General features: G+C 36.6%; 1 protein-coding gene across 4 annotated transcripts in view; it reads right to left on the bottom strand.

Annotated features, from left to right (window-relative positions):
- NECAB1 (N-terminal EF-hand calcium binding protein 1) overlaps nucleotides 1–24,790 on the bottom strand; it is a 714,313-nt gene that overhangs the window by 8,390 nt on the left and 681,133 nt on the right. For all 4 annotated transcript variants that reach the window (XM_064384351.1, XM_021675784.2, XM_064384352.1 and 1 more), the window contains 4 exons: nucleotides 20,080–20,201; nucleotides 17,469–17,545; nucleotides 11,556–11,609; nucleotides 5,021–5,133 (listed from right to left, as the gene is read on the bottom strand). In XM_064384351.1, coding sequence (XP_064240421.1) covers nucleotides 5,021–5,133; nucleotides 11,556–11,609; nucleotides 17,469–17,545; nucleotides 20,080–20,201 — 366 coding nt within the window. The remainder of the gene's footprint in view (nucleotides 1–5,020; nucleotides 5,134–11,555; nucleotides 11,610–17,468; nucleotides 17,546–20,079; nucleotides 20,202–24,790) is intronic.

Genomic DNA, 24,790 nt, shown 5'->3' with positions numbered 1-24,790 from the left:
TTGTAGTCCTTCAAATAGCCTGAAGGAGGAAAAAGCCTATATAATATGTTTTGAAGGAGTGAAGAAAGTAGGCTGGCTGAAAACATAGGTTGAGGTGACTGCAAATTTAATCCTGTAGCAATGAGGAGCCACTGAAGAACTTAAAGCAGGGAGAGTGACGTGACTAGAGCTGTATTTTAAAAGATTCTTCCGATGACAGAGTGGGTATTGTAAGGAGGGTAGTCATACAAAGCATAAAGAACAGCTAGAAAGGTAGTGAAATAGCATAGGTGAGAAATGAAGACCCAAATTAATGTTGAAACAAAGGAATACAGACAGATTCATAAACTTAAGAGTGGGAGAGAAAAATAAAGATGCCTTTAAAAACTTAATAATAAAAGTATAGATTGTTCAGCCTAATGGTTCATAATATATTATAAAGCAAAACAAGGGGTTAGAAAAACAATAGGGCTTTTGGGTTAATAGAGAACAAAGAACTTACCAGTAAAATAGTTGATTAATATAGATTTAGGATTTACTTAAGTGTGACCAGCAGGTGGCAATAACTACACACAGACATTTTAGTTTTTTTTTTCTTTCGTTCTGCTTGTAAATAGTGTTTTCTCAGAGTTGTTTATCTAGTTTGGTTCATTAAGATATGATGCAGCAAATATTGTTTTTAGCTAACTTCAGATTTTCTAGAGAAAGGTTTACTATAGAATCATAAGAATTGAATACAATGTGGAATTTGTGATTTTCTAATCCCAGGAGTTCATGATTGTGCTCTTTGGTAGTTCACTAAAATCCCAGAAATGATCTGCAAATTAATATGCATATATATGTTTTCCTAGGAAGAGAATCTATAGCTTCCATCATAGTCTCAAAGGGATATGTAATCCTCAAACATAACCTTGAACAGTATACTGGACAAATTACAATTCATATCTATTTTCTTTAGGCTAAAGTTTAAAATACTCAGCCTTGTGTTTCAGGCTCTTCATCAACTGCTTCCTGAAAGAAAAGTAATTCATTTGTATACTTATTACATTAAAAGCCCACTTATCCTGCTATTTGAACCTTTCATTTTCCAGACTAGCCATAAGACCATAAGATAATAAATTAATATAATTTTATCATAATGCTCAAGCTTTTAAAGGAGTAAAAAGGATATATATCATAGCATGAAATGGTAGTAAAGTATAGCCCAACAGTACTTCCACCATTTACCGTTTATTAGCTGTGCCACCTTGATCCCAATACTCAACTTTGGTTTTCTTTTCTGTGAAATGGTGATAACAATACTATGAGGATTGAAGTGCCACTGCACTCCAGCCTGGGTGACAAAGCAAGACTCTGTTTCAAAAAAAAAAGTTACATGTAGAATTCTTAACTCAGTACTTGGCTTAGAGAGAGAGAGAGTGTGTGTGTGTGTAATTAGTTGTTAGCCCAATAGCTAAGAAAATATCACTTTCATTGGGTGAGTAGCTATGAAAGCTAAGCTGTAATAGTGTCAAAGCTAAGAAGCATGACAGAAATAAAAGGAATGGGGTGACAGGAAAACCAGAAAAGAAATGGAGGGGAAATGTACGTATCTATTAAAGCAATGAGAAGCAGCAAGCTAATAATATAAGTACTAATAGTGATTTAAGCATTTTCCATAGATAAGCCATTTTACCTTCACAGTTACTTTGGGGGTCATGCAGCTAACACTGACCACTGCCTCCCCAAATATGACTCTCCTCTTACTAACATGACTCTGCCACTGTTCAATATTTGCAACACACCCAGTGTACCAATCAGTGTTGGACTGAGAATATCCTGATAATCTTACTCCTCTCTGCTGGATATTTGTTTCCTAGCCTTCCTGGTGGCCAAGAATGACCATGTGACTTGAATTCTGGTCAATGAGATGCAAGGGGAAGTATGCTGGGCAACATGGTGAAACCCCATCTGTACAAAATTTTAAAAAATTAGGCAGACATGGTGGCACATGCCTGTGGCCCATGCCTATGGCCTCAGCTGTTCTGATAGCTGAGGTGAAGGGTCGCTTGAGCCCAAGAAGTTGAGGCTACAGTAAGCCATGATTGTGCCACTGCACTCCAGTCTGAGCAATAGTGCAAGATCCTGTCTCAAAAAATAAAAATAAAAAATAAATAAGAAAATGGGTGCAAAATGCCTAATGTTAGCCCTTACTAATATCTATTTTATTTTATGGCAGTTTTTTGTGCCTAACCATGGTGATACTGAGCTAAACATCATGGGAGAAGAAGCTACAGAACCTCTGACATTCACAGAGCTTTATTTTCTCAGCCAAGCACTAGGCAATTGTGCTGGACACATTGGAGTATGACTGATAGCATTAGTGGCATTTGATTATCAATTGATACAGGTAGAAAACTGAATTTGATTAACTGGTAAAGCTGAAAAATTGAATGTAGATAGGAACACTGGCATAACATCTATACCATATATATATATATATTCTATATGGGTGTAGTGATTCTCTGATACTCATTACATCTGATACAGTCTACATTTTGATAATTCCACTAAAAGAAAGAAATTAGCTGAAAAATCAGCAATAAGAAATGAACAAAGAACTATACAAAACAAACCAGTCTTGCAAAGGCATAGGAGAGGCTGAGAATATATCTTACAGGAAAAGGATACTCTCCTTCCCTCTACTTCACAGCAGGAGCTGTCGGAGTAATTTATTGTGGTGATTGAGAGAACAGAGTGCAGCAGGCAGCACAAATCTATACACTCTCTCACTCTCTCACAGCCCGTTTCCCTGGGGCTGTTTTAATAGCTTGAGGTTATTTTCCCAACACCCATTAAAGCAGTGTTTCTGAACCTAAAAAATAAACTTGTGTGTCCTTTTTATAAATATGAAATTTCTAATCCCTGGAGTTTGTAATACACTGAAATGGACCTTATCTTCTCTATATCCTCACTGAAAAGAGTTTACCGAGCTGTACTTTGGGAACTTTACACTGAGGAAGGCATATATATAGGTTCTCTTTGCTTGCTTTTTTGTTTGTTTGTTTGTTTGTTTTGTTTGTTTTGAGACAGAGTCTTGCTCTGTTGCCTAGGCTGGAGTGCAGTGGCACGATATCGATTCACTGCAACCTCCCCCTCCTGGGTTCAAGAGATTCTCCTGCCTCAGCCTCCTGAGTAGCTGGGATTACAGGCACATACCACCATGCTTGGCTAATTTTTGTATTTTTAGTAGAGACAGGGTTTCACCATGTTGGTCAGACTGGTCCCGAAGTCCTGACCTCGTGATCCACCTGCCTCAGCCTCCCAAAATGCTGGGATTACAGGTGTGAGCCACTGCGCCTGGCCCTCTTTGCATTTTTAAATATTCAATTTTATTTTCAAATCAGTGGGCTCTTAAAAACTACACATAATCCCACATTTGCAAATCTGTCTTGAGTCACTGAAGTAAAAAGGACTAAAATGGGGTTTTGATTTGTGATCTTCTGAGTCTCGAGTGAAGTAGAATAATAAAAATAATAATGGAAACACATTTCCTGTATTCTTGTTATAAAGGCACTACTGTAAGATTATGAGCTGTTAGTGGCACTGAGGAAGTACTGTACTCATACTCTAGAGAGGAGGTGAGCCACCCAGACAACCAGGAATCAATAGTAAACACAATAGTGACACCAGCTCACGTCTTCAGTAGATGGGAGGCATTGTGCTGAGCACTGCATATAAACTGTCTCACTTACTCCTCCCAAACATCTCATGAGGCTCTTGATGAGGAAACTCAGGCTTAGAGCCAGTGAGGATCTTTCTCAAAACCACAAAGCTAGTAAAGTCCCATGTTTATTTCCAGAACCAGACTTTTTAGCTAGAGAAATATTCTACTGGGATATGAATAAAATATAATTAATTAATCACCGAGAGGAAAAGCAAAACACCCAGAGACGTGAAGTATCTGTTTATGGGTGCGCGCGCGCGTGCGCACACACACACACACACACACACACACACACACACACACTTCTACAAACCTTCCTAAAGCAATATTTGAAGAGCATTACGAAATACAGTTTAAACAAGCTCACAAGACAGAGTTAGCCTTGGTTGTGGAAGTTTTCTACCTAGGCTCTGAACTTGAGGCAGTGCATGGGCTGGCAGAGACTTGCAGCTGGGTGCACATTTCTTAGAGGAAGAGTAGCCAAGTCTAAGGCACAGTGGTAGGAACGAACAGATTATACTGGAAATTCTAGCTGTTCATCATCATCAAGGCAGAGTGTTTAGATGAGGAAGAACATAATAATGATATGGATTCCTGGGTCTGTCAGTAGGATTAAATATAGAGTCAGGAAAAACATCTAGCATTTGATAAGATACTCATTAGAGAGTTACTGTAGGTTCTCAGTTAAAGGAATTCTGTGATAACTGTCTCTGGAAAATTATTATAGTAGCTGTTTATTGGACTGGTTGGAGTGGAAAAACTAAAGATGAGAAACAGTATATTTTAGTAGCTTGAGATATTTGAAGCCTGAGCTGGGTGGTACCCATGGAAAGAGGAAAGAAATGATTTGCTGCTGCTTCATTTTCTTTTAATAACTAAGGCCTGAAATCATGACTTCAGGGATGCCTGCAATTTCATAATGGCTGAAATGGTCATTAGGCCACAGGGCATGCTGCCAAGGGAGCAATCACAGCTAGATGTCCTAGAGTTGGCGCCTGATCTACCAGAGATGATTTTAAATCAGAGTTTGGGCTGTCTGGATGCAAAAGGGAATTTCAACTTATTTGAAATTCAGTCTCCTCATTTGAGTTGTTCTCTCCATTTTGTTTTGCTTGGTGCCCCTAATGACCAAACGACACAGGGCCCAAAGATGAAAGAGAAAACATCCAGTCAAAGGCAGCAAGTGACATCATCAGATAGAATGCTCTGTATAACTTAATGTATGAATTCACAAATATCTGTCTTCTAGACCCCCAGCCTTGTCTAAAGTGAGAAATGCCTTCACTGCATTCCTGGGCTGTCAAAGGTCTCAGGTGCAGGAGTAGGAGCACTTACCGCAAGCATCCACTTTGGGAGGAAGCGCTCTCCACGTAGTGTTTCAGAGCAAGTTGGAATTCTTCCAGGTCCTCTTCTATTACAGACATCTGCCGCTGCACAAGCATGATGTGCTGCCGAGGAAGGGGTGAGGGTCACTGCATTGGCTGTCGCGGACCCTGGTTTAAGCTGACTCCTACTGCCCATCCCATACCTCCTCACAAAAACAAATGATTGTCATCCAGAAATATGACCAAGGAAGGTCCAGACTATTCCAAGTATAAAATTGCATAAAGGCTGTAATCTAGGCAGGATATTTTCCTTGCCTCTAGTCACAGAAGCTAAACAAAGTGTTCTTTACAATGACATGTTTCCCCTTTAAAAGCAGTGATTCTCAATGAGAATAACTCGAGGAGTTTTAAAGTTATCTTTATATTTACATAAAAATTTCTGGGAGTGGGGCCCAGGCATTGGTATTTTTAAAACCTCCCTAAGTGTTTCTAATGTGCAGCCAGAGCTGGGATCACTTCCCTATAGCCACTTACCACTTTTTGAAGAAAAGTCCTATTGTGGATTATACAGCTCCAACTTCTTGGATATTTTGTGATATTAGACATAAGTGGCAATCATTACAAACAACCAGATTTCAAAAAAAATGAGTTAACTCATGCATTTCCAAAGGTACTTCAAATATTACAGTGTTGTCAAACACATTAACTACTTACAACAGGCCCTGTTCAAAAGATAATAGCATCAGATGGTGCTTGTTTTTAATGGATCACACTGGATTGGATGCCAACTGTTCCCTGTAACAAATCCTATTAGCATTATAGCAATTGTAGTTTCAAGACTTCCCTCAAGATCTGCCTGTGTGCTTCTCATGGAATTTTAGATCTCAACATTATGTCTTTTCAAGAATTGGTAGTGAAAGTATAAAAGTGCAGATGACAGTAAGGATTGGCATGAATCATAAAAGTGCAAAAACAAAAACAAAACACAACAATGTAAGGATGATCTAGAATTTGAGAAAAATAACTTCCACAGGAATACCAGCTATGCAGCATGAGAGCTAGAATTAAACCTCTGCTCTACTGTTTTCTGTTTTCTAATGCAATGAGTTTCTATTTCATGTTAATAGCTATTATTTGTTGAACACCAATTATATTGTAGAGACCGTTAGGTATTCAGTATATTCAACAAATATTCCTACTTTTGTTGGACTAACCAAACACATGGTTTTAATATTAATAACTAAGTAGTGTTAAAGTTAATTTTTACCAAAATAACAATGGATATGTCCTTTTCACAAAAATCTGCAGGGACCTCTTGGACATTTGTGATTACTGACTCAGATAATTTGGAAAGCTCATGGGCTTTCCTAATGAGATATATAAATATATCTACCTATTCCATCATAATTCTTTTTGTCTAAAGGCAATTCTTAAATGATCAAATGGGATGGATTACAAAAATAAAAAGCACCCTTCACTTTGCCCCTGAAGCCATGCCCTTTGAAATTTGACTTTTTAGCTCCTCTCATCAAGACATGGATTCTGTCTCCCCCCACCTTGGATCTGGGTTGGCTTTCTAATTTTCTCTGGCCAATAAACATGGCAGAACTGACAGTGTACCAGTTTCAAATTTAGGGCCCAAGAGGCCTGTGGATTTCCACTCTTTCTATTGGATCCCTGAGATTACCACATGAACAACACCTGCTACATCAGCGGCCAGCAAACATTTTCTGTAAATGGACAAATAGTAAGTATATTAGGCTTTGTGTGCCACATGGCTCCTGTTGCAGCTAGTCAACTCTGTTATTGTTGTGTGAAAGCAGCCACAGCCCACACGTAAACAGATGAGTGTGGCTGTGTTAAAATAAAACTTTATGAACAAAAACAAGAGATATGCTTTAGTTTTCCAACCCCTATATTAGGGAATTAAAAACCACATAGAGCACAGCTGAGCTTCTCGACTATGAGAAAGCTCAGCCAAGATCAGCAAAGCTGACACGCAGCTTACTGCAGACACAAGGAGCCCATTTGAGACCATAAGAACCAGCCAGTTGATCCCAGCCTAAATTGCCTGCCTGCAAAATTGTGGTTATTGTGTTAAGCCATCAAATTTGGGGGTGGTTTATTATGTAGCAATAGCTAACTGATTCATTCACTTATGTACATTGATGTATAAATTGGAAAAATTGAGTTCTTGGCTTCCTAGATTGGGTTGCAATGTCCAACTTTGCAACCCAAACCAGACATATATTTTCCCCCTCCTTTCCTAAGATATTTGCACAAAGAAATTCATTTAAAGAGGCCCAGATAATCTGCTTAAGTTTGATGACTATTCCGACAAGTGGAGCTTTTTAAGTAATGGTTAAAGTAGATTTTCTGAAATCCAAAGAAAACACTTAAATTTTCTGTGCTGGCCAGGTCAAGACAAGTTGTAGGATATGGAGTTTGGGAGAGGTGGAACAGAAGTCCTACCATCTTGTTAATATTTCTGTGTGTCTCTTGTGTCAAATACACAGCCTGAAAGCTTACTAAAATGTGGAATCCCAAGATATAGTTAGCTCAGAGCATTCTTCCATGGTTGAATATTCTTTCATGATGCTACATTTTTGTTTCTCTATTACAGATATAGTAGTATATTATTTATCATTTATCTTATAGGAATTTTGTTACAATTTCCATTGTAACAAGATATGGCTGGATATTTGGAATGTCTTGGACTAAATAGTGCTGTGTAAATATGAAAAGCCAATCTCAGTTCACAAGATAGTATTTGCCAGTGACATTAGATTATGTTCCATCATCCTTTGAGTTCTTGGAATATTTCAAGAAATGTCATCTTTTTTAGTCTTAGGACACAGACACATGTTTTAAATACAACTTATTTTTTCATGTTACTTGGTTCTATTTACTACATTTACAGTTATGTTCCAAATATGTCTTCAGAGATACCATAGCCTTTCTTGTATGCTCTCATTGACTCTATTAACAGTCATGGTAGAACAAGACTTATCTTTTGATAGTCCCTGTTATATAACTTGACAATAGCCCAAACCCTTAGGAATGTATGGCAGAATGGATTGACTTCACAAGACAGTATTTATAGGTTCTATGAGTGTAGAAAGGCAGAAAAAGATACTAGGTTTGCAGACTCATTAAGCTATTTTAGTGTATTATGACAACAATGTGCTGAAGAAAAATGTGAGTTTTTGAAAAACATAAGAATATACTTATGTTGTTTAAAATTATCATGACTTTTTAAAAACCTTTGAATGAAGAAAATATCTGGAAAGTGATCATCTTATTGCACTACTCTTTTGGTAAGAAGTGCCATACAGGCACATCTTTATAATATGCTTGTTATAAATCATTTGGAACATTTAAATATTTCTATCTAGCACTTTAGTGTTCTTTTAGTGCAGTGTTAGAAACATTCTATGTAGTAAGAGATATGTATTTTTTTAGAAAAATTTCTATTTTTTATGACTTCATCTTAAATATTATGTCCTTTTGGAAGCATTCCTTGGTCTCCTAAATTGAGTTGTGCCCCCTTACCGTGCAAATCTATACTTTCCTATAATAATCCTCATCACATTTTATTGTAAATTCTGTACAATTTCCTTCTAGTTTGTTTTCTAGCTTATAATATTCACCACTTTATTTCCAGACACCTCTCTCCAGGCCTGGAACATAGTTGGTGATCAAGTTATTTGTGGAACAAACACATTAAAGATGTTTTTGCTCTTAGCCGTTGACTAATCTTAGAATCCCCTTAATAAACTTTATTTATTCCAGAAGAGGATTTGAGGTGGCCCTGGAAACTCAGCAGCACTGCACAATTGTTAGCTGCTCTTTCATCTGTCTCCTTCACCCTGTCCTCTTTTTCCTTTCTTCCTTCTTCTTCAAGAGCAGGGATATAAAGTAAAACGAATTAGCTTCATTTTTCCTATATGGCCTTTAACAAGTTGCTTAATCCTTTCTCAGTTTGTCTCTTGATACATAAAATTAGAATAGTGGTGCTTATATTAGAGTTTTGGGGAGGATTAAATAGAATAGTGTATATAAGGATCCTTCCCATGACAGGTACTCAATAAGTGTTACATCTCTTACTCTGGGCTGAGAAAAAAAATGGACTTAAGAAATTATATCCTGGACTCATCATTATGTAATGGCTCATTGCCCAGAAAACTAGATATGGCAGTTGCTAGGGTTCAGGACTTTTGCTGTGTTCTTAAACAAGCCTGCCAGACAATCTGCTCTGCTCTCGTAGGGAATCTCATGAAACAATCATCGATTCATCCACAACCCTGCTAGCAAACAGCAGTTCTACTTTACAGGCTAGAAATCCAGTAAACACTAGGGCTGAAAATGTCAGAGCATGCTGATGAGCATAGGTCTGGGGTTGAACTGCAGGGGTTCAGCTGTGGTAGGTAAACTCCTTTAAACCTTGATTTCTTCATCAACAAAATGAGTCTGAGGATAGCACTATCTCATTTGGCTATTGTGAGGATTAAGTGAGTTATGTGTGTGTTTAGTACAACACTTGACACAAAGCAAAGGATCAGTAAAGATTAGCATTTGAAAAACCAAGTGTAATACAAATTTATTCTTTGCTTTCTGTCATAGAATTTGTTTTTCCAAGTTTTCATGCATTCACTAATGAAAAAGGAAAAATACCTCTCAATGAATTATAAAACTGGTTTTGGGCATCAGGATAAATCATTTAACACATGGTAGGATAGAGTTATGAGCACTAGCTGTGAAATAACAGTGAAAAATAATTTTAGTCATTCTGAATATAGGAGGTTTTATAGGAACTTACAGTAATGCACTTACTACCATTAATACAAAATGCAACTTTTAAAGACAAATACCTTATTGTTACTTCTGAAAAGACAAACCAGTTCAAATCTTTACTATATGTCTATTCCCAAAGAGCATAATTGTTATACCTCTATATATGGCTGGAAATAGGGAATATCCTTTCCTGCTTTCAAACAATATTAAGAGCTGAATGACCTTGTGCAGTTTTATTTTTTTAAAGTACTTCTATGCACTACTGAATTAGTAATGTGTATGTTGATCTTTTAAAATTGGCATTGGCATTGGTGGCTCAGGGACCTGAAAATGGAATAGCTGCCTCCTTTCACAAACAATCCTTAGACAATTTTTCTTTCTCATAGACAGAGAGAAAAAATAATCTCACATTAGAAAATTATTTAAGAATAGACAACTATCTCTCATAACATTAGAAAAGTTATATTTGTTTTTCTTTTAATTGGAGTATAGTTTTTCCTATATGCAAACTTATGAGACGATAACAGATGCATGATCACAAGGTTAACAATTCCTGTTGCCTCTCGGACTGCACAAACCCGCTATTCTTAGTATATATGCTCAACACCCATCTCCTCTCACTTTTCCATGAAAGCTTACCATTTTAAAATGTTGAGTTGTTGATGAATTAACATAGATTACAGCCCTGTCTCTGGAGGGATAAAAACAGTAGACATGCAGTGACAGATACACCTTATCGGAGGAAAGTATTCATAACTATAGGATTCTAACAGTAGCAGTCATGATTAAACTTTTCTGAGAATCCCACAAAGCTTCCTCTGAAGAATCCCTTTGGATTATGAATTTGGACATATAGGCAGGAGCCTTATACACAGGTGGGTCTCACCTTCCTCTATCATGTAGTCAGTGCTTGTGCACATTGAGAGATGAAAAGTTATTTCCTATCTTTGTTTCATATAAATGTGACCGATTCTTCAACATCTACAAAGTATATAATACATTTAAGGTATTAAAAATGATTTTTCTCCTAGTTACTCAAGATTTTAAAATCCAAATTTCCACTAAATGTAAATGTAAACATCCAATTTCCTGAAACAGAATATGCTATATATGTTTGCCTCAACAGAAGGGTAAATAATAAAGCATGGCATGTAATGCTTTTAATTATTTACTAACTTCTTTTTGTTGCATTTTAATGTACCTTTTAGTATCCCTTTGTCCATTTTTCTTCTGTTTCAAAAAGTGCTGCCACTCTGGATGGACATCTTATACCTAGGGATACAAATGTTCCCTTTTCTCTAAAAATCTATTTATTCTTTGAAAAATTATTTCTGAGCATTTTCAGTTTACCCGGCCCTAGGCTAAATGCTGGAAATATAATAATGAACAGAACCTGGTTTCAACTCAGGTATATCCAGTATTCAAAATAGCAGGATTTACAAAATGTGTTTATGATACAACTTAAATGTTGCCCTCTCTACCAGTCATATTCCTTCAATTATTCAATAATTTGTTGATTTATACATGTATACAATGTTCATTTTGCACCTATTACATGCCAAGTACTGTCATAAAAGCTGTGAAATAGTTATTAGGTTTACACAAATCACAATAAAGAAGACACTACTTAACCATATAAAATGAAATATGACTAGTTTTTTGATTTTTCATTGAGATAATGACTAATTTTTGAAGAAACTATGTTTTTAAAGAATATATTGCTAACATTTTTAACTGATAAAAATACTTACAGATTTAGTATTCCCTTCAATAATTTCTTCTTCCAGTGGTTCAAGTTTGAGGTCCTTCAGTAAGAGGAAGAAATGTCAGAAAAAAACAAAAATGACATCATTTAAAAAAATGCCATATATTCAAATCATAGTTCTTTCATCGCTAATATTGAACCAAAAGAACCCCATTATTTGAAAGATTAAATAATTCTGATTTTTAAAAACTAAGCTGTTCTGATAAACACTGTGTGCTCATTTATCAATTGTTAAGAAGCTGTTTTAGATGTATTCAGTGTATTGCTTTAAATTTACTTCCTGGATGCCATTAGAGAGCAAAGTGGAAGAGATACATTAAAACAGGGAGCAAAAGGATAGGAAGGCAAACAAAAGAAAAGGAAAAAGTTAGAATGACTAAGCTAACAGTCTGATTTATTTTACAATGAGAATTGTCACATTTCTACATTTCTTGGGACATTATTATAAACATTAGTCTATCATTACAATACATTTACACCTTAGTGCTAATTTTCTTTATTAAAGAGAAAGTAAATTAAAGAGTAAATGAAAATACAATCAATATTTGCTAAAAGTGAATAATTCTTATAAAGATCTTGAAGTCTTAAATTTTTTTTTATTTCCATAGGTTTTTGGTGAACAGGAGGTATTTGGTTACACAAGTTCTTGAGTGGTGGTTTGTGAGATTTTGGTGCACCCATCACCCAAGCACTATACACTGAACCCAATTTGTAGTCTTTTATCCCTCCCCTTCCTCCCAACCTTTTCTCCTGAGTCCCCAAAGTCTATTGTGTCATTCTTATGCCTTTCCATCCTCACAGCTTAGCGCTCACTTATGAGTGAGAACATACAGTGTTTGGTTTTCCATTCCTGAGTTACTTGGAATAATAATCTCCAGTCCCATCCAGGTTACTGCAAAGGCCATTAATCCATTCCTTTTTATGACTGAGTAGTATTCCATCACATATATATATATACCATAATTTATCTACTCATTGATTGATGGGCATTTGGATTGGTTCCATATTTTTGCAATTGCAAATTGTGCTGCTATAAACATGTGTGTGAAAGTATCTTTTTTGTATAATTATTTCTTTTCCTCTAGGTAGACACCCAGTAGTGGGATTGCTGGATCAAATGGTGGTTTTACTTTTAGTTCTTGAAGGAATTTCCACACTATTTTCCATAGTAGTTTTACTACTTTACATTCCCACCAGCAGTGTAGAAGTGTGCCCTGTTAACCACTTCCATACCAACATCTATTATTTTTTGATTTTTTGATTATGGCTATTCTAGCAGGAGTTAGGTAGTATCACATTATGGTTTTGATTTACATTTCCCTGATCATTGGTGATGCTGAGCATTTTTTCATATGTTTGTTAGCCCTTTGTATATCTTATTTTGAGAATTAAGACCTTAATGTCTCCTGTGATGACCAATGAATAATGCTAATGTCCCCAGTGAAACCAAGTGCTTCATCTCTCAGAACTTCATTCTGTGAATGGCTATCCTAGCATTGTTTCCAATGAGGATTATGTAGAATAACTCTTCAAATAGATAAGAAGTGAAAACTGTAACAAGCCAGACTATCTGAAATAACATATGCCTGTTAATAATAGAGCTATGTCATTCTAGCTGTGCTGTTCTCTCGTGGTGGAACTTCTGGCAAGGTATTTAACTTCTGTGGAATTCACGTTTGCTGCTTGCTGTAAATTCTCTATCTCTATAGCTTTACATAGCTGGCTTCTTGTTTTTCACATCTCACCTTATTAGAATATCACCTTATTAGAGAGACCTTCTCAGACCACTCATTTGGAGTATTCAACCACCTATCTGTATTATATTGCTCTACTTTTTCTTTATAGCACTTTCCATTATCTGAAATTATCTTGTTTCATAGATTTGTTTTCTTGTCTGTCTCTTCAAAGACCAAGGATATTCTTTTGATCACTGCTGTATTTCCACTGCTGGAATAGTACCTGACACACAGTAAGTACTCAATAAATGTTGAATAAATGAATGACTGAATAAATGCCCTGTCCAAATCATAGTTTTCCATGAAGGCAAAATTATATGTAATGCATATAGATGTGAATTGAAAACTAAAAATTACTCCACAGGTAGAAACTGTAACCTAGTAATCTCTTTGACCACTATTTCCCTGACACTAACTAAGGTACAATTTGCAGTTCTACATTCCATGATCTAAGGTATGGAAGACTTAAAACAAGTTGTATGAGTATTACATCCTGAATTATATCCTTTCAAGTGAGAATGTCCTGTGATCTGATGATACACTGAGGACTTAATGAAGAATGAAGAGCTTTCATTGTTGTCCTTGTTGTTATTTTGTTAAACATTAAAGGTGTTTTGTTTTATTTTGAGACTGAGTTTCACTCTTTTGCCCAGGCTGGAGTGAAGTGGCACTATCTCGGCTCACTGCAACCTCTACCTCCTGGGTAAGAGTGATTCTCCTGCCTCAGCCTCCCAAGTAGATGGGATTACAGGCGTGCGCCACCACGCCCGGTTTTTGTATTTTTAGTAAAGAGACAGTTTCACCATGGTGGCCAGACTGGTCTTGAACTCCTGACCTCAGGTGATCTACTTGCCTCGGCCTCCCAAAGTGCTGGGATTACAGGCATGAGCTACTGCGCCCGGCCATTAAAGGTGTTTTCTACAGGGATTAAGCAAAACACAAGACGTAACTCAGTATATCCCCGTGAACACTTATGGAGTCTGAAATGGATACGAGGAATACCTGAAGACACTTATAGAAATTGCTGTGTTATATTCCCCTGCATGCATGGAATAGGGCTTGGTTTCACTGCAGGAAGAATTTATCATAAATACTTAATAGAGAGAAAACATATGTTCCACTGCAAGTACACTTCCTTTTAATGGGAAGATCAAACCTAGTGTTAACAACTACAGGAGACAAGGTACTTAGCAGTGAAATGACGTGTACTCAGCCACTGTTTGGGAATTGGGTAGTTTTTCCTCTAAAAACCTAATCAGCACAGTACAGAATAAGTTGTTGAAAACCGAACTTGCACTGCTTCTCCATTCATTAAGACAGCTCACACTGAGCTCCACACAGCTGGAGCCCCATGCTGAAAACCATCACATTGTACTTTTAGCAAACCTCTTAGATACTGTCCTCAAAATGAAACCCTTTTATATGAAGGGAGGCAGAAAAAGTCTAGGAAAAAAAGAAATGTGACAATACTTTGATTTAAAGTTAGAAAAAAATGGATGAACTAAGTTTGAGCCATTCCTTTAAAAATAACTATAAAAATTTCAGATATCAAATAAAGACAGTTTTGTCCAAAATTTCAAAACCACTTTAAAAAGAGGTATTTGTGTTCTTTAAATGAATCTGAACTTATTTAACAACAGAATCCTTATGTTTTAATAAGCTTTAGTTTTCAAATAGAGGTCCTGGATTTGACCTTCCAATATTGGAAAACTAATTTTCACAGCCATTATTTTTCCTACAAATCTTTTAGTTTCAGCACACATATCAATAAAATAAGAAAGGAGGAAAGTTGATTTGCATGAAGCTAGTAGTTTATGTACTTGCTTCAGTAAGTGGTCAATATAAATTTAACAAATAAAGACACCATTGCAGAGGGACAAGAACTCTACAGGGTTGTTTCCCCTTGACTTGGCTCTTCTTGCACAGAATCTCCCTTTTCAGAGACCTTACCGTAACATCCTCAGGACTTGAGGAAAGAAAACATAACTTGAGGATTTAGCTTGGTGGAGATGTCTAAAGACCTTAACCTGTTGACCTGACTTCCCTCCAACTAACATCTAACTAGGTATTTCTGCCTACGTGTTCCACTGCATCTTCAAATTCGCACATCAAAAAAACTAGTTCACCTTCTCACCTTATCTCACAAATTATCTCTCACGTGTTTCTTCCTTTTCTCTTAATGCTGTAATTGTTTCAGAAACACAGGCTCCAATCCTCAGATGCTTATTTGAGCTCCCCCTGTCCTTAACCCATTCAATAGTGCTATTAATTTCACTTCAATTGTTTCAAATCTACCATTTTCTTCTCACTTATCAGCTTAATACAGGCCCATCTCTTATTACACTTGACTTCACTGGGTTCAGTTGCACAAACCTGCTCTTCAATGCCATTGTCTGAGCTGGCTGTAGTGTCTCTGAGCCTCATGTTTCTTGTTTTAATCCATTTTCCATTTGTTTTCATTCACTTTGCATCTTGCTGCCCAATTTCCTATCTAAAGGATTTTTTTGGTTTGTCACTTCCCTGTTAAAAAATAATAAATGCCTTCTGTTGTTTTCTGGACCAAGTCCAAATTCCTTAGACTATTATTTGAGGCTGTCCATAATCTGGCCCTCTTCTGTCCATAAACCTTATTTGTTATGATTTCCCTACATGAAAGACTCTTAACCAGGCTGATCTACTGAACCTTGCTCATGCCATCACCTTACCTGAATGCCCTTTCCAGCTGCCCTCTATTTACTAAAATTTTACTTCTCCATAGCAAATATTAGTTTCCTTGTTAGTTAGCTGATCAGCATTTATTCCAACTTTAATGACAATACATTTTCTTTTCATTGAATTATTTCTTCTTCTTTCTATACTGTGTTCTGGGATTGTTATCAAGACTTTTTCCCCTTCCCTATCTAGGAGGTCAGCAATGCAACCCTATCATGACCAACCAGACTCTTCTTCTGGGAAGCAGAATTTTGAACAGAAAGCCAGCAGACTGGAAATGGTAGGATCTCATTTATTCCAGTGGAGATAACTTGAGAGACTGTTGAGAATTTCTTGCTATCTAGTTCTCTAGGGTTATCTTGTCTCCTGACTTTTCCTAATTCAGATCTTTGGACTATCTGTTGATTCTGTGAGTGCTTCCATATTCTTCCAGAAAACTCTTTTTTTAAATTAGAGGAATTATTTCTGTTGTTTGCAATAACATTTTTAATTAAGTCACCATTTTTAAAGCCCCATTTGAACTCTTCCTGTCACACAAAGTCCTTCCTGAGCACCCCAGGTCACAGTGATCAACCCATGAGGTGAACACAGAGAGATTTTGACATTTGCTCCATTCCTTTAGCATGTCTTGGTTAGTCACCAAATATTTACTGACCATCAACTATGAATCTCATTCTGTGCTACCCTCTCTTTTTTTAAAAAAAATCTGTTAACTCTCTCTCTCTTTAGGAGCGTAGCTTGGTTGTATAAGTAGATAATGGTTTTCTTCAAAGTCAGTGCTGTCACAAACATAAATGTTTCTTCCTTGGTGCCTGACATGTGCAGAACACATTTTCTTACTGATTGACAAAGGTTGTCTCTCCCATCAAAGATGTTTAAGGAAAATATCACTATAATATCAGGACTATTTGGTACTAACTAAATTAATAAAAATACAATAACTAAGAACATAAAACATAGTTCTAAAGAACTCTTCATCACATTCTAACTTGCTTGCTTAGATAGTTTTAATGTGCTAATTTCCAGAAGTTGAGTGTGGAATCTCATCTTTTGGTAGATAGCACTGCCGTTTTCCTGAATTAATTTGAAAGATTCCCAAGACTTCAACCATCTTATCCCTAAGAACTGTCATTAGCATCATTCAAGCACACTGTCACCTAGTTCATTTGAAAACCTAAGAGCCAGGCAGTGCAGTAGATTTATTTAACTCTCAACTCCACATCCTATTTTAAATATAATTGGAGTGGGAGGTTGGAGGAGAATTAATGTAAGCTTCTGTATTTAACAACAACAACAACAAAACCTCAATTACCAAACAGCCATTCATAGAATCATTGCAATCCTGGCTGTTATTCTATCTATGGGGCAGCCATGGATAAGAAGCAATGAGGAATATTGGGTCAGAATATCTTGATAACTGGAAGAAAGAATAATGAAAATAAAGCACCTACCTTCTTTTCCAGTCTATCAATTAATTTCTGGAGTCTATTTATCTGGGTCATCCACTGGTTGTCTTCTTCCAATAAGCCTGGGGTCAGGGGGAATCATGATGACAATATGTTAAATTTTAGACAGAGGAGAAATGCTTGGTTATCTCAGAGCTTTTCTTCAACCCTGAAGGAAGGATGCAGTGTCACTGATTGGTCATTTTTTAAAATGTATTCATGAATGCTTTCTAAGTTATTGATTTCCATAGATCCATGCATCCCAGGGGTTCACTTCCACAGGCCTGTTTTTTATGTAATTGCCTGTCTGGCCTTTGATATTCAAGAAAAGATCCTGCTGAGCCATTTATAAAACCCCATAATGTAGTTGGTTTTCTTTTGCAAAAAGGAAAGCATCAATCAACAATTCTAAACTTACTTGTAGGGAAGTGGCAAGAGCCAGTGAAACCGTACCTCTGACCATGGCAAGGTGTAAACTGCTACAATCAAAAAGAAGCATAAGGGCAAGATAGTTGCTCCTTTCCCAGGAACTAACTTGAGTATACATACATGGCTCTATAATCATGGCATAGTGCTTACAAGTACAGGCTGGAGCCTGTTGATTTATAGTCACATATATGATATATACATACATTTGTATACATAGGTATGTAGAGAGTGTGTGTGTGTGTGTGTGTGTGTATTTAGTACCATGTTAAACATTATAGAAGTTCTGCTACTACTATTGTTTTTATTAACATTATTATGCAAAGGGAAGAGTTATGGTCTGAGCCCATGCACAAACATCCTGGCATATTTGTGTATACTGATTGAAGCTTAATAAAAATGTTTTTATAGGCATTTGCTGAAATAGTATTGTTTAATATTTCTTGAAATCAAGATGTGATTGAATTCAAGACTATAAAGCCTTGCATTAGCTTTGAATGCAATAAAGACAAGACCTAAATTATAAAGGGACAATGATGTCCTCAGAATTTACTTCTCCACCTGCCTTCTTGGAGGAATCACCTTTCAAAGCCCACCAAATTATGATGTAAAAATGAGCATTGGCACTGCTGCAAAGAAGTGGCTACAAAAAAAGAAAAAAAAAAAGAAAGGGGCTGATTAGAGAAAATATTATACATATATTAATAAAGTTTATGTTTTTAAAACTCTAATACATTATTTTTAATCTGGGTTATTCCCAAAATAATTTGAGGTTGCTGTCACATCAAAGACCCAAGGAAAGATACTTTGTTCTATTTTCTAAATGGTTAAAATGGAAAGAACAATCTATATTTTGTTTCAGGAGCTTAGCGTTATTATTTTCTAGTTTCATGTGGTAGATTGTATTATTTTTCCTAATTCTTCACTTCCTTCATGCTATGGAAATATCTGTATATACCCTTGCACCACAACTTTGCAGTATCTCCTATTATAATGGAGGAAGTACATTTCCCTCCCCATTGTTTCTGTGCTTGACATGTGACTCGTTTGGCCAATGGAGAGGTAGCAGACAAGATGCACACAGTACATAAAACATGTACTTTTAATACACATGTATAATTTTAGGCTGGCTGCATGTGCTTCTGACATCCACCAGGAGAAGAAAATGTTCCAGTTGTTGCTTATTCCAGAAGGAGGCTACATGAGAAGTGGAGCTGAAAAGCTACATACAGCCTGGAACCACATTCAGCTGAAATTGCCCAAATGACCAACCATAGACTCATGAGAGAGAAAAACAAGTATCTACAAGTGTAACCATCAAGATTTTAAAAGTTGCATCACAATTAAAATGGGCTAATACTTCATATGACCTTGGACAAATCACTTAAGTTCCCAGGCTTGTTTCCTTACCTGTGAAATGGAGAAATAGGGAAATTAACATCTACCTTATAAGGTGTCAAGATAAAATAAGGCTTTATTCATGAAAATGCTCTGAAATATTTCAAGTACAATTGGTAAAAATATAGGATGTAGTTTATACCTTGATTTTCTGAACATTAGATATTTAAAAACTCATTTGTGTTAAAATCACATGTTCAAGTGATATGTATATATGCATGCTTTATAAAAATTACTCCAATATTTAGCAACATGAGTTTGCATATTTCAAATTGATTTTAAAATGGTTATAAGTGACACAGTTAGAATTTAATAACCTAACAGTTATGTGTATGGTTTAGCCCAATAAATCCAACATCACATTACAAACTTTAAAAACATCAGCTATGACTAATCCTATCATGAAAACAAGGATCCTTTTCCTAAATGAACTTACAATATATTTAGGGAAGCTTGGAGATCTAGAGGATATTTGGGTAGAGCCCCTTTATTTCAAGATGATGGGGAGTCAGTCGTACAGAACTCACGTCTTTTAGATATTAGTGGATGGAGATACTGCCTTCCCTATTTACCATCTCTCTGTGTGCTTTCCAGGATTCTGACAGTGCTGATGGTTAGGCTCACCAGCCTAGTTCTTCATACCCTTCGCTCTTCACTGCTTCTGTCTCGAACTTACGTGGTATAAGGAAAGTGTTCCATTACTATTGTCTTATCTGTTGTTTGTTAAAATAATCAGTTGGAAAACGCAAGATAAATTGACTTTGACAAAGAAAAGCAATGAAGGGTAAGTTACCTTGACCACTGACATTAAACTGAGGGCTGTTTGGGGAGAAGCTGTTGTGTCTCTGGACTCGGCGGCTTGATCGTTTTCCAGGCCACTGAATTGACAGGACTTCTGGCTTGGCTGGCCCTTGCCTTGAATAACAGATATAACATTTAACCTTAATGTTAGTGCTTCAGTCTCTTCCCTCTTTCCTCAAGGAACAGATCTTCATGCATCAGTCACAAAGGTTTTCTAGTGCAGTGAAATAAAAACTTATGAGAATGACTGCTTGTAAATACTCTAGAAACCCAACATAATTTGGTACTACAATATGTGAACCTAAGGAAGAGAATTCTGAGCTTTCTTTATTCTTAAAACTTTGAGTAAAAATTGTAATTTAAGGTCGACTTTTTTCCTTTGTTGGTCAACTTTCAATGGAAAAACATTTATGTCTATGCAACTATTGTATTTTGTTTAGTTTGAAAACATGGAGTTTTTTCTATAATTCAGTTTTTAAATTTGGATCAAAGCTATACATCCATATATTTTTAGCAGTTAAATAATTCTATAAATCTTATTTCAACAAATAGGAGCTCCCTCCTTTCACTCCCATATGATATTTCCACTCCTCTTTCAAAAAGGCACACTTTTTTAGCAGGTAATACTTTCATATCAATATATATTATGATATGAAAGTTATATATGTTAAAGTATATGTTATATACAGTATGTTATGTATTATGTACAGTATATGTTATATATTGATATGAAAGTAAATACCTGCTAAATTATCAGTATATAACATGCTTAAATTGCTATGCCTTTAATTTTTAGTTTTAGGCTTTATCTATTAAATTCGCAATATGGAAAGGTCAGGCCAATGATATACAAATGGAAATGCTGTAAGGAATTTCCAGGAAGGCTGCTTAAAGGTACAGATTCAGCTAGAAGGGAGCCCTTTTGTCTTTCCTTAATCTTCTTTCCTGGTTGAAATGTGAACATAGTAGCTGGATCTCCAACAAACATCTTGGAGTATGAGGCAAACTTGAGACTAGTTTGTTATATTAATATGCACTTAATATATGCAAAAGACAAAGTCTATGATAAATCTGTAAGGACATGATACTTTAGCTGCCTCCAACAAGATTTCTTTATAGGAGATACAATCTTTTCTGTATAAGATGTAATCCTTCTGTGTTTAAGACAAACCTAAGATTAATTTACTCATTATCTATCAGCTTCATTATCTATCAGCTAGGAAAGATTTCTTTAGCCTTTCTCTTGTGTTGGATGACCTCTGATACGCCTATACTAGATTTCAGTTTTTTTCTTAGTTGACACCTTTGTTTTGGTGGAAAATACCTCCTAATTGCTTCATAAGAAATGGTGCCTGGCCAAGTGTGGTGGCTCATGCCTGTAATCCCAGCACTTTAGGAAGCCAAGGTGGGCAGATCACAAGGTCAGGCATTGGAGACAAGCCTGGCCAATATGGTCTCTACTAAAAATACAAAAATTAGCCAGGCGTGGTGGCAGGCACCTGTAGTCCCAGCTACTCAGGAGGCTGAGACAGGAGAATCTTTTGAACCTGGGAGGCAGAAGTTGCAGTGAGCCAAGATTGCACCACTGCACTGCACCCTGGGCAACAGAGCAAGACTTCATCTCAAAATAAAAAATAAAAAAGAAATGGTGCATAATGAAAGGTAAAATTCTTGAAACATTGCATGAATAAACATCTACCTTACTTTGTTGATGGTTTTATGGAATACAGATTTCTAGATTGCCAATTGTTTTGAAAAATTTGCTCCATTCTGTTCTATCTCCCAGGGTCACTAGTGAAAAATCCAATGTTTTCTTGATTATTTGCATATGGCTTGGTTTTTCTGTCTGGGAATTTTTAGACATTTGTCTTTGTTTCCCGTATTGTGAAACTTCATAATGGCATGGTTTTGTGTTGGCTTTTATTAGCATTATAATGAGCTCTTGGTCTGTTCTATCAAGCTGGACACATATGTCTCAATTCTGACAATTTTTCTTAAATTCTTCCTTTGATAATTTTTCTGATTTGTTCTCTTTCTGGAATTGCCATTTTACAAACAGTAGACCTCTTGGACTGACCCTCTAGTTTCCTTATTTCTTATATTTCACCTCTTTGTGGAGATTTCTTTACACTTTTATATCTAAACCTTCCTCAGAGAATGTAATTTTTGCAATTATAATTTCCAAGACCTCTTTTGTGTGCTTTGAATATTATTTATAAAGCATTCTATCCTTAATTCATAAATGCCATATCTTCTCTTACATTTCTGAAGGTACTGAAAACTTTCTTTTGAAAGTTTTTGTCTGCTTTCTGGATTATTTGTTTGTTCCAAGTTTCTTTTCTTGTGTTTGATTTGTCCTTTTGGTTGACTTCACACATTTTAGAAGGAGGAACTACAAGGCTGACTGGAATTTCTGCGTGTGTGTGGCAGGGATTGCCAACTTGCAGTCTTCACTGTACAGTGGCGTGGCTGAGCCTGTTCTTCGGGGTACCCTGACTATTGGCATTGTTAAGTCTTTTCTCTGGGATTAATCAGATCCCTCAAAGAAGCATGCCCCAACTGGGGGGGCGTGAGCTTCATTGTTAGTACTCTGGGAGTACAATATATGAAGGGGATTTCGCATCTCACTCTTCAACATGGAGACCTTCACTTTGTGTCTCCTTTGTTAGTATTGTACCCTATCATTTGTGCCAGGTATACATCTGCTAACCTTCTCCAGACAGCTTATCTCTGGGGTTCTTCACTATATAGGAGCCGTCACTATATAACACTGGGTGGAGCTTCCAACAATATATCAGCCCTACCTTCGCCCTCATTATCAGTTCCCCATGGTACAGCCAAGTCTGGAGCTTTTCTGAGGCTTTTTTGATACCAAATATATCGCATCTTGGCTTCTTACATTGCCTGCTTCAGTTTCAGCTTTCTCAGAGCTTTTAAATCAACTTCCACTAGATTCACCTTCTCTCCAGGTTCCAAGTTTCTGTCCCTTTGGCTCTTCTTCTATTCTTATTTTTGCAGGTTAATGCCTCCTTTTGTCTAGGTACTTTTAATGTCATTTTTTGAAGAGTTTAGAGAGAAGACAAAAGAAATCATATGCACTTTTAATGTCATTTTTTAAAGGGTTTAGGGAGAGAGCAAAAGAAATCATGTATGTTTAATCTTCAATCTTTAACTAAATCTTCCTATGAATTTCCTATGGTATAAAAAAAATCCAAGTTTTTGGACAGCCATGGTGGCTCACACCTGTAATCCCAGCAATTTGGGAGGCTGAGGCAGGCAGATCATCTGAGGTCAGGCGTTCAAGACCAACTTGGCCAACATGGTGAAACCCTGTCTCTACTAAAAATACAAAAATTAGCTCGGTGTGGTGGCAGGTGCTTGTAATTCTTGCTACTTGGGAGGTTGAGGCATGAGCATCGCTTGAACCTGGGAGGCGGAGGTTGCAGTGAGCGGAAGTTGCAGTGAGCACTCCAGCCTTGGGAACAGAGTGAGACTCTGTTTCAAAAAAAAAAAAATCCAAGATTTTAGCAGATTTGGTGGTCAGGGGAGTAGATGATTGGAGCAATCCTTCTGTATGTTCAAGCTAAGGAAATGTAAGGTGTCTAAACTTTTATAACTACCTATATGTGAAATTAAAACTCTTCCTTCTATAATAGACAACTATCAAAAGGAGAAAAATAACTTTCAAGTCAAGAAGGAGTTAATTACATCCCTGAGTATAGAAGAACTTTGGAAAACAGAGCAAACTTGCAGATTCCATTACAAAAAGGAAATTCACATATAATGAAAACTGTGTTCCCAGAAATTTAGTTTGTGAGGAAGAGAGGTTTATATAAGAGAACAGGGGACCTCTAGGAGGAAACTTTCATATGACATGATTATTATTCTTTTCATTAGCTATTAGGTACTTTCTGAAGACATGGAATTAATATAATTCACATTTAGTCACTTGCCAGGGCAGATACAAAGACTGTTGCAGAATGCTATCTGAAAATTTCACCTCTGTGGCATTCCAGCTGTACACATCTCTCTCAGATAACCAATTTCACATGAATAGACACAGACATTTTGCCCAACATGGCATGTCTAACTCATTACTGAGGGATGAATGATACTCTGTGATTCTCCCCTGGGGCTGTTGGATGGAATAGATGACTTCCCTGAATTTGCTATATTCCAAGGAGTCTTTATATCCCTAGGTTTCACAAATATTAAATGCCAAAGTAATATTGATGCTGAAGGAAAAGGAAATTATCACAACTCTGGAGATTTTAATGATATCTGCATGTTGCAACTCTTTTTTTTTGTTTTGTTTTCTTTTGGTATGGAGTTTTGCTCTTGTTGCCCAGGCTGGAATGCAGTGGCACGATCTCAGCTCACTGCAACCTCCACCTTCTGGGTTCAAGCAATTCTCCTGTCTCAGCCTCCTGAATAGGTAGGATTATAGGCACCTGCCACCATGCCTGGCTAATTTTTTGTATTTTCAGTAGAAACGGGGTTTCATCATGTTGGTCGGGCTCGTCTCGAACTCTTGACCTCAAGTGATCCACTCTTCTCAGCCTCCCAAAGTGTAGATATTACAGTCATGAGCCACCTCACCTGGCCTGCATGTTGCAACTCTTCACTGTGAAAGGCATCATAAAATCTTCCTATGTGACATAAAAAAACTGATGAATTGGCTGTATGCAGTGGCTCACACCTAT

This window comes from Aotus nancymaae, unplaced genomic scaffold (genome assembly GCF_030222135.1).
Source record: "Aotus nancymaae isolate 86718 unplaced genomic scaffold, 86718_ANA_hifiasm-v0.15.2.pri h1tg000036l, whole genome shotgun sequence".
Taxonomy (NCBI): Eukaryota; Metazoa; Chordata; class Mammalia; order Primates; family Aotidae; genus Aotus; species Aotus nancymaae.
This window is presented reverse-complemented; position numbering and strand designations above follow the sequence as displayed.